This window comes from Lycium barbarum, chromosome 2 (assembly GCF_019175385.1).
Source record: "Lycium barbarum isolate Lr01 chromosome 2, ASM1917538v2, whole genome shotgun sequence".
In the NCBI taxonomy this organism is placed as follows: domain Eukaryota; kingdom Viridiplantae; phylum Streptophyta; class Magnoliopsida; order Solanales; family Solanaceae; genus Lycium; species Lycium barbarum.
The window spans coordinates 108,119,515-108,130,846 of NC_083338.1; the positions used below are offsets into that span (position 1 = coordinate 108,119,515).

The window sequence follows — 11,332 nt, forward strand, 5'->3', positions numbered from 1 at the left end:
TGTACTGACTCAGATTAGCTATAGTTGGGATTAGTTGCTATAATTATAGGTTGTGATCTTGGATTGGGAAAGCGTGGTGCTAGGTGACCTTAATATGAGTGTGTATGATTTGCTAGGTTGGGTGAGTAATGAACACTAGAACGACGAGAGAACTTTCTCTAAAAATAAGAGTGAATTTTGTAATGATAGTTGATTAGTGATACTTGAGCATTGTTGCCTATTGTATGTTATATGAACTATAAGGTCAGTGGTAATGTAGTTAAGCAAATGAATCCTTAAGGATGAGTTAATGGAAATAAGAACCTTATACTTGTTGAGACTAGCGGTAGGTGTTATGTATTGTTGACTTAGTTTCGCCTACCATGCTTGTTGTGAATTCTTTCATCGTTTTGTTATTCTAACCATTGTCGGCCTGTAATGCTTATCAGTACTAGTGTTGTACTGATACTACTCTTGCTACATCCCTTTTGGGAGTGTAGAGTTTTTCAGGGTATTGATTGATTGGATTTATCCGGGAAATGCTCGGTACCTATCTTGAAGGCCCCATCATTCTCATTCATATATGGAGGTTGAGTCTTTATATTCATTATTGTATTCAGTCTTCGATCTTAGTCACTCTTGTACTAGTCTAGACTAGGTTATGATCGTATTTCTTAAATTGTTGTAAACAATTCTGCTATTTTGTCTATATATAATGGTTTTGTTTCTGCACTTTATTTATGTTATAATTTGGAGATTAATGGACCTTGTTCTTTGCTTGCAAATTATTTTGTTTTGAGTTAAGGGTTTGTCTACCGAGGTGGGAATGATAAGTGCCCGCGCGATCCTGAAATGGGTCGTGACATTTTTCCAGAGGTTCTTCCTACTAAAAAATTCATTACTAGCATAAACAACAATGAATAACCAAGAAATATGAGAGTCAATTACCTTGATCATCACATGGACACCATGAGGTGTTATGGAGATGTCCTCAAGCTTGAGAATATCGTCCTTCTACATCATACTATGCCTCCAGTAGCAAATTGGATCTGGCTAGATAAATTAAAAGCTTATGTGAGCTCTTTATGATCTGCCATTCGAATTTGAAGTAGCATGAGCATAGAAGGCCTGTGCATCTTAACCATGGCTTTACAGTGTCTATGAAACCCCGCGTTGTTAACGCCTCACACATTCCAGATTATGATATTCATCATCTTTTTAGGGTGCGGTTTGTCCTTCCCCTTCTTCGCTAGGTTTTACCCTTTTTGCTTAAAAGTCGGGTTGAGAATCACTCTAGACGCGATAAATCCTTGTTGGATAGGTATCGGTGTTGGGGCTCCATACTACTGTAGAAGTTTTCTCAGCTCCCTGTTGCTCATTCACAGTTCCTCTAGCGTCATGTTTCCCTTTCCTAGGATTTCTTCTTGTACTAGGGGCATCGATATGGGGGTTTGCTCCTGAGTACTGTGGGTTTGTTGGGGTGCATGTGTCCATGGGATGAACATAGGGTCCAATGGGAGTAGTTTCGATGTCAGTACCGGAAAAAAGGGAATTGTTTGACTCACTTGGCTTAGCATATTGTTGATGTCCTAAGGTGACATTGTTTCCATGTTTCCATTACACTTGAGATTGTAGAAGATCTTGTAGCCCATACCTGGCAAGAGCTTGAATCATACCCTTCTTGATCACATGTGCCAAAAGCAAAAGGCTTTGGACTATCACTACCAGCGGTTGGTTCCTAATGTTTAGATTGAAGGTAAGCGATTGACCCTTCAATGATCGTTCCATCTAAGATGACGACCTGTGATGCTGCGCTAGGGCACCGTCATATACGTTAATGCAGGTGGTTGGGTCATCGATTGTGGGTCTGGGCTCTGATCCATAGGAGATGAACGTATTATCAATCTAGATAGGGATGGAGATTTTAGACGGTAGAGTGTGGATTAAAGCTTGGGTCTCCATCTTATTACCAGACTAAGAGATCCCGTTGAAACAATAATGGTTGTCATATCATCTGATATGGTGTAACGATAGCTAATAGAGGGGAGCCTGCGCTGGCACTGTTCAAGTGAGAGAGAAGCGGAGGTCGTAGGTCTGAAAATTAGGGGGAAGCATATGGCCCTTAATGGGCCCCTCCTCTGAAATGATCTAGTTGGATCCTTTTAGGGAGTGTGGCCCCTGTGTGGGCGTGTGTTTGACTTGGCTTATTATCGTTTGGATGTGCAAAAGTTTTTTGCCTAGCGTCTTGTTAGTATTAGAAGTGTGTCGGTCATTAGGAGAGTGGGGGGAGGGGGGGGAGTTGTTTTCTCTTTGGGCCTTGGCTCACCAAGATTGTGACTGTTGTTTCCTTTGCCCAGACCAGTGTTTGGGCTATTCATTAGTGTTCATGAGGTTGTTGTGTCTATTATGATCAAGATCGACATTGGAAGTGTTAGCATCAACGTAATTTTTTCTATTGGAGTTAAAAGTAGTAGAGTTAAGGATCTTACCTGTAAGGACATCGAAAGTTTTTACCTAGACTGTTCGTTTATCTTCTTGCTTTGGTTCTTGTTTGGTCAGATTCATTTTTAGGTACTTGTTGCTTTCTTCTTCTAGGAAAAATGATTGTCTACCACTGGTCATGTTCATGATTAGTTTCTTTTATTAGAAGTTTCAGGGTAGTCGGTTGGGGTATGGCATAATTGGTGGGGGCATTTCCCTAGATTATAGCCAATCCTCCCACACCCCTTGCACATAATGCCCTCCCCCTCATAAACTATCTCCTGTTTTGTGACGCCTAACTGTAACAGTTGTTTTGACAGGTTGGTCAAGAGGAACTTCGATACAAATTCTAAAATAACATCCCATCAAGGTGGACGAGGTGCAAGTATCAATTTATAGCAGCATACCAATCCTTTTCCCCACTTTTTCATGAATAATTTTATCGTAGAATTATATGGGCAGTTAAGATAGTCTTATCCAAATTGCAAAGCACGATATGAATGCTTCCTCCGAAACAAAGTCAGGGATTAATCGTCTTACTGACAAGAAGCTCCCTATGATAATCCAAGGTCCATCGTGGAGTGCTTTCTCCATGTTAACTTCTTGATTGAATTTGACAATGAAGAATTTCCACCCAAGGTCGATTCGTATTAGAGCTTCTAAAGGTTTCAATAGCTCTATGAGTTTACCCCTCAAGTAAGCATGAGAGGTTTTCCTTCCGAGCACTTTTATGTTCAATGAGAATCTCCAAGGGTGGTAGATTCTTTTTTCTCATCTGGTGAGAGGGTGATAGGGTCATCATAAATTTCAAACACACTTTGTCTGTCTTCATTGAAGTTTTGCAAGTTGTAAGTGTTGTTCAAGGTAGGAACCTTGTCTTGTAACATCTGATTGTAAGACAGTTTACTAGTTTCGTCCTCCTCCATATTAGAAGTGTTATCGGGTGGATATGGAGGCTCAGGGGGCATTGAGGGTGGTGGGTCTGTGACTTGGGGTGCGAGTATGGCCATTCTCAGAGGGTGGTTTTCCTAAAGAGTTTTTATAATTTTAAGTGAAACAAATATTCAAAGTGTTTTAATATGCTATATACGCCTTTAGCTTAAGATTTTTATATTCATAAACTTTGTGTATAATCAAACCAAGACATGATATGAAATCAAATGGAGGGATGTCTTGTTTTTTTCTTCCTTTTTTCTTTTTTGTTTTTTGTTTTTATTCTTTCTTTCCTATAATTCAATTTTAATTTCTATTTAGAGAGATAAAAATTTTATCATGATTCATGAGAAAGATATTAGACAACCCCCCTTGTTTTATTTTTTCACAAATAGGAAGTTTCGAATTCAAATTGAATATTATAAAGAATTACCGGATATAACACAAAATTTCTTCACCTATTCCTTCTAGGGTCACTATAAAGTTATGGATTTAAGTCATATCGACAAACAATGTAAATATATTATCAATGTTAACTTACTTTTACTATAGCAAGCCAATTATTGTTTTTACTAATTTTCAATTAATTCTTACGATAAAAATCGCAACGACAAAGTTAATTCCAGATTAACCATGTGAAAGAAAAAAGAAAAAAGTGAAAAGGGCAAATCACGCCTACCCACATACATCCTCTGCTGCTTCTTTTAAAGAGGGCCAATACGTGCTTTCCCGTGATATTCCCCTTAATTAGCCCCCCATCTCTCTTTTATCTTCCCCTCTCTCTCTCTCTTTCTACAGTTGATCAAATCTGAAGAAATAATTTTCCCCTTGTAATCCTTTTCTTCTTCTTCTTCTTCAGGTAATAATCAGTGGCTTTAACAGTTCATAATCCCTTTCTATGTAGTTTAAATGCATTTAACAATTGATCTCTTGCTTTGTCATGTGATTTTCTTGTGTTAATCCTAATTATCTGTGTTTAATTTATCCACTAATTACGAATCTGACTCGAATTTTACTGATTCGTTCGTATCTGTCTTTGAATCTGAATTGGTTTGAGTGCCTTCCTTTCTGATGTCTGTCTATTCATGTGACTGAATCTACAGGTCATCATCTTCTTCTTCAAAGCTCAAATTGGATAGATATTCGATCGATTTGGTGAATCTGATGGAACCAATGGTTGTAGAGATGTCATCAACGGTGATCTCGAATCCTGTAACGTCATCTAACAGAGTAATATCAAGGAGAAAAAAAATTAAGAAAAGTTTGAGAAATCAAACTCAGAGCAGCAACAACAACAATAACAATAACAGTGATAATACTCCGAGCAGTACTACTACTGAATGGAAAACACAAGCTCAACAACAAGTTTACTCATCAAAGCTACTCAAAGCACTCCGTGAAGTTCGAATCAGTCCACCAGCACCCACAGCTCCAAAAGGGGGTCGAGCCGTACGAGAAGTGGCTGACCGAGTCCTTGCTGTTACAGCTAAAGGACGATCCAGGTGGAGCCGAGCTATACTTACAAACAGGCTCAAGCTCAAGTTCATGAAGAAACACGCCAAGCGCCAGAAAGTGGCTGCTTCGTGTACTACAAGCCGGATAACTAGAAAGCCCAGAGTTGGGATATTGAAGCTGAAAACTAAGAATTTACCGGCTTTTCAGAAAAAAGCGAGAGTTTTAGGAAGGCTTGTTCCTGGTTGTAGGAAACAACCATTGCCTGTGATTCTTGATGAAGCAACTGATTATATTGCGGCTCTTGAGATGCAAATTCGAGCTATGAGTGCTTTAGCTGATCTCCTTTCTGGTGCTTCAACCTCTAGTACTACTACTGCGAGCCAGCCTCCACCTAGTTGATCATTTATCGTTTTCTTGGTTTTTATATTTTTGTCTAATTTTCTTCTTCTCCCTTTCTATGAAATATGAATATTCCTCTGTTACATATATTTCTTCTACCCTTTTCAAGTGTTTTTGGGAACATATTAATTGGATTATCAGTTAATATAACGCACTAATTATTTTGTGGATTTAGAATGAAGTGTGTGTCCTAATTGTTTTGGAATTGAGAGATTGTTGATTGACTCATTGGTTTAAGAGTTAATCGTCAAAAAACACATTTGAACTAATCATTTTTTTCCAAACTATTAGCTGGTCCTTTTTTCTTTTTGAACTATTATCATGTATTAAAACACATTTCGAAGCTGATTAGATTAATTATCAGTTATTTTCTTTTATTATTTAAATTATTATCATCTACTCAATTAGGTGTGTTTTAATATATAAATAGTGATAGTTCAGATAGGAAAAAGAATAATAGTTCAAGTAAAAAAAGAAAATAATTAATAATTGAAATGTGAAATTCGTAAATAAGTAATAGTTCATGTGTGTTTTTATAGTTCACTCTTGCCTTTAGTTACTAGGTTAAGGCCTCGCTCCACTGGTCATCTGATATAAACACGTGTATATGTATATCTGAGCCTGTTGATACATAATTGTTCTGTAAGGGATCGTTCGGTGGATGGTATAAATTGAGATATTCTAACACTAATTTTTTGTATCATATTTGATAGAATATATAAATTTATTTCAGAATAAATTTATACCTTGTACTAAATAAGGTATAAAATGCATTTCAACTTAAAAGATGGGATATCGCTTCTTATCCCATTTATTCTGAGATTCTTTTATATTAGATGATATAAAATAATCTCAAGAGATGGATAAATTAGCTTCAAGATTATAATTCGAAATAATTTTGATTACCTACCAAAGGACCCTAACGATATTATATCCTAAGAAGTATTGCAAGACACTGTTGTGTGATGGGATAATCTCCTACAAGTATATTCCAATAGCTTTTTGGTGTTATAAGCCTATTGAATGTAAACATCTATGGTTAGGTTCTTATTTTCTCGGGTGTCAAATAGTTAAAAGTTTGAGTTTAAACTGCTTTTTTGGTTCTTGTCAAATTTAAGCTAATTGGAGAGTCAGATAGTGCTATGAAGATGACACATCCATGACTCAGGTAGTAACTGAATTGTATATTTTCGGTGACGAGGACAACTAAGAAGATAAATTTGTATTGTTTGCTGTATATTTGTACCTCAGGAACCATCTGTATGTAATGTAAGTAGGTGGTAAAGTTGCAAACAGGACAAATGAATTAATGAGCAACAGCGCAGCACTTCATGTGGCTTCGTGTCCTTGTGCACTCAACTTTAGTAAATGGGGCCTCTTAACACATTAGAGACATGTGATGCATCTGACTTTCTGACCTAATATTCATAGCCCTGCTTACGGCTAACTGCTAAGACAAAATGAACTTGATTGTGCAACTCATATTGACTAGGAGAAATCTCGGGAAACATGGAAAATGCTGGTTCACTACATAGAAACTTTATTTGAATGAATTATGAAACTTTTTACAGTAAGTCACACTCACTCTTTGGCGGGGTACAAAATTTAAGAAAGAAATGAAAACTTTAAAATTTATGATGTCATAAAATTTGTATGACTTTAAATCATTTTATGAAGGATAAAATAATAAATTTGAAGTTAAATTGTTACTAAATATGGAAGATGTCATTCTTTTTAGAAGATTAAAAGGAAAGAGTGTCGTATAAATTGAAACGAAAGGAGTATGTTTTATGTATAATAGACACGAAACCGATAGGATTTGTTATATAGTTTTCAGTTGGTGATGTTTCTTGTCCAATTATTGAATTTCGTTGAGGGTGAGCTTGGATAGTGGATGCTTTTCAAGTGTCATTTGAACTGTATTGGTGATAAATAGCTGAAATGATCTTGTGATTTTAGTTTGATTTTCATTTAAACTTCTTTTCGATATAAGAAAACAGATTGAAGGATTTGCATTTATGATTTGAAATGCATAGGACAAATCGTTCCATTCAAATGGACCCTATAGTACTTCAGATAAAAAGTAACGATTTCGACTTGGACTAATCATGTTGAGGCATGTAAAAAAGAGATAGGGTAAAGGAAGGAGTACTATTTGTTTTACTTTATTTACTTTAGAGGATTCCAGTGAAATTCCTATAAGCAGAAAGTATCACCCACAAATATACAGCAATACAAAAGGGATGCGAACTTTTCCTATGTGCTGCATTTTACATATCTCAGCTCAGCAATACCTTTCAGTGGTCTTTTACGAGGGGTCGTTTGGTAGATAGTCGAAATTATCTCGGGATTATAATCTCAGGATTAATTTAATCCATTTAATGGGATTATTTTATATCATCTAAAAAATGGTATAAAATAATCCCAGTATAAGTGGGATAAGAAGGTATAAGCTGGGATATCCCAACACTAATTTTTGTATCATATTTGGTACAAGGTATAAATTTATTTCAGGATAAATTTATACCTCCTACCAAACATGATATAAAAATTAGTGTTGGGATATCCCAATTTATACCTTCTACCAACGACCCCTGACAGTTATAAAGGAGTGGTTAGCGATATGTGTCAGTGAATTTTCGTGATATTAAAGTAAAATTGAGTAATCTTTTCTTATTACAAAAAATAATTCAGTAACTTTATATGAACTTAATCGCGTCCACAACCAAAATACCCCTAAAAAAGTGGGGTTGAACCAAAATATCCAAAAAAAAACTATGACAAAAGTACCTTTAATGCAGTATTTTACTGCGTTAAAGGACTTAACCGTAACCGCGCGGTTAAGTCCTTTAACGTAGTAAAATACTGCGTTTTAGAACCCAGTAAAAAAAAATTTGGTCAACTTTTTTTTTTTTTTTGCAAACTTAGTGTTTTTTCCATACTTTGACCAATGATTAGTCGTGTGTTAAGACTCCGAAACGTCAATATTTTATATAGAGCCTGATATTTTTTTCTGCGTACAATAATGTAGGCTCAATACATCAAGGATACGTAAACGTTCGGATAGTCATTTTAGGGGTTGAAAAGGTGCCTGAAGTAAGATTTTTTGCGCTCGGACGTCCGATTTACGCGTTTTTTTTCTTTTCAACATATTCGAAATAAAGTTACGCATTAAAAAATAACACACTTAAGGAAACTTAGTTTTTTTTTCCATAAAAAGACCGCTTAATAAATCTTTTTTATGCACAACACTTAGTGTTTTTTTCCATAAAAAGATTGCAACATCTTATTTTAATAATTTTTTTTTTTTGCACAACACTTAGTGTTTTTTTTCATACTTTGACCAATGATTAGTCGTGTGTCAAGACTCCGAAATGTCAATATTTTATATCGAACCTGATATTTTTTTCTGTGTACTATAATGTAGACTTAATATATCAAGGATACGTAAACATTCGGATCGTCGTTTTAGGGGTTGAAAAGGTACCCGAAGTAAGTTTTGTTTGGAAACTTTAGTTTTAAGTGTTTTATTTTTTAAGGTTTTGATTTAAGCGTGTTATTTTTTAATTAAGACATAACTTTATTTTGAATATAAATCTAATTCAATTAAATAAAAACGTACTTAAAAAATATAGGGAGAAAAACTAGTTGTAAAGTGGTCAAACTTTAGATAGTCATAACTTTGCGCTCGGATGTCTGTTTTACGCGATTTTTTTTTTTTGGTTATGAGTATTTTTTCGAGATCTACGCGGACAAACAGCCACAAGGCACTTTGGCCGAGCCAAATTTTGAAAACACCTGTTATCCTATTCAATATTCCCCCAAATTGGCGTGAAGTTTTTAATTTTCTTCACTTATAATATGATGATACGCAATAGATTTCAACGTAAAAATACCGGGGTAATGTAGCTGTGAATGTCAATTTCACTTTTGTGGTATCAATTTTCGAAAATAAAGCTGATTATTTTTCTCGACATATAAAGTTGACTAAAATAACCTTACAAAAATAGAATACTTAAACTTAAAGTTTTCAAACAAAACTTACTTCGGGCACCTTTTCAACCCATAAAATGACTTTCCGAACGTTTACGCATCCTTGATGTATTGAGCCTACATTATTATACGCAGAAAAAAATATCAGGTTCTATATAAAATATTGACGTTTCGGAGTCTTAACACATGACTAATCATTGGTCAAAGTATGAAAAAAACACTAAGTGTTGCAAAAAAAAAAAATTTGACCAAATTTTTTTTTAACTGAGTTCTATAACGCAATAAAATACTGCATTATAAAAAAAAATTTTAATGCAGTAAAATACTGCGTTAAAAATATTTTTGTCACAGTTTTTTTTTTTTGGGTATTTTGATTCAACCCCACTTTTTTAGGGGTATACTCAATCGCATATTACTTTTGGGGAAGAGAAAAGTAGGTGATCAATGTGATAATACGAGAGATGGACAAAGGAGAACAGAGAGCGTGCGTAAAATAACAATAAAGTCAGGAAGTGACGCAATGAAGAGTAAGATCAGTACGCATTCAGCTATTTTCATGCAAAAAAAGAAGCAATAACATCAAATTCAGATTCCCATGTGCGTCTCTCCTCTCGGATCACTATCTTTTCAGACTTCAAAAATCTTTTCGAATACACTGAATACAACAGAATGGAGAGAGGTAAATAAGTTGTACCAATTGATTAATCGATCAACGTTTATAAAAGAAGGTAACAAGAACCATTAGCCTCTCCATTTAATTAAACTCCCTAAGCTAATTAATTTATCAATCCCTATGTACTGACCACAATACATGTCATAGCAAACTAAATCTGTTTTTCCTACCAACAGACAAAGAAGAAAGAGCTTTCGAACTTGCACTTTTGTGGAATTTTGGTTGGCTATTGGGGTTGATGTGAATCAGCTTTAAAGACGGGAAAAGAGGACAGCTACTAAAACTGTCCACATCTGTGGTTAGTTGATATTTGATCTCAAACTGACTAAACACTAACAGTTTTCCAGATTAGCCAATTTCCATTATCGTCTAATTTGCAGTCATCATATAACTAACATAGCAACATACTACTCAAACAATTTTTCTCTTATTAGTGAGAAATGAGAAAAAGATTAGAATACAGGGTGTGTTCCGCAGGAAAAAAAATGTTTCCCTAGAAAATATTTTATTGAAAAATCAAGTTGGTTTTTACTTATTTTTGTAAGTAAAAAAATATTAGTTTAAAAGCATTTATATGATTATAAAGGTGGGGGTGAGAGTGGGCGAATGGTGGATTGTCAAGGCCAAGGGTTGAGGGTTGATGGTGTTGGGTGGTAGGGAAGAGACAATAAGTTAGGGATATGACTTATAAAACTTATTGTTTCTACTTCCATTAGGGACCATTTTTTTCATTTTTAAGAAACTTATTTTCCCCGAAAAAATATTTTTTAAAACATTTTGACTAATCAAACATCTAAAAAATTCAATTGAACTTGTTGACAGTATGCTACCTCCCCACTGACCAATAAGACCATTAAATCCCTTAAAAAGAGTTAGCAAAGAGTAAAACCAAAAAGTTACCTAAAGCATATTTCTGTCTCATGAATTTAGGGAAAAACACAGCCATTATACATGAATTCTAATGGTGGGAAAAAATAAATAAACAAACTAGGTTTATTTAGTTACACCGGTATCCAAGTAAGTTAGTAACAAGACGAGCATTAATCTTGAGTTGGAGAATGTCAAATGGGCACATCAAACCACTAGAGACTTCTATTTCATTGAGCCTTTTGAAGTAGTAAAATTCAAATTGTCCTCTATTATACTTGTTTGACCTTTTAAAGTGTAAGTTGCCACATTTAACATGGTGGCATTTGGAAAACGTCCTTTTCAATGTTGTATAGGTTACCGAAGAATATGCTCTTTTACTTACAATGAGTTTTAGAGGTAAGTTCATAATCGGTAAAATGGTTCGTAATTTTCTTATTTTATTATGGAAAGCATATAATAGATATCATAAATTTAACTAAACGTGCATGTATGATTAAGAAAATTCGATAAAAACTGAACTTGAAATTGGAATTTTCTCTGAACTAATAT

The 11,332-nt window shown here is 34.8% G+C and overlaps 1 protein-coding gene across 1 annotated transcript; it reads left to right on the forward strand.

The window, feature by feature from the left end:
• The first annotated feature begins 4,095 nt into the window (after nt 1-4,095).
• Nucleotides 4,096-5,424, forward strand: LOC132626732 (transcription factor bHLH148-like). The gene is made up of 2 exons (XM_060341701.1): nt 4,096-4,252; nt 4,497-5,424. The coding sequence occupies exon 2, from the start codon at nt 4,558-4,560 to the stop codon at nt 5,245-5,247; it is 690 nt and encodes a 229-aa protein (XP_060197684.1). The 5' UTR covers nt 4,096-4,252; nt 4,497-4,557; the 3' UTR covers nt 5,248-5,424.
• Nucleotides 5,425-11,332: the final 5,908 nt, after the last annotated feature.

Bases quoted from the DNA above. Each gene is read 5' to 3' on its own strand.
- LOC132626732 (XM_060341701.1), top strand. From the start codon at position 4,558: ATGGAACCAATGGTTGTAGAGATGTCATCAACGGTGATCTCGAATCCT.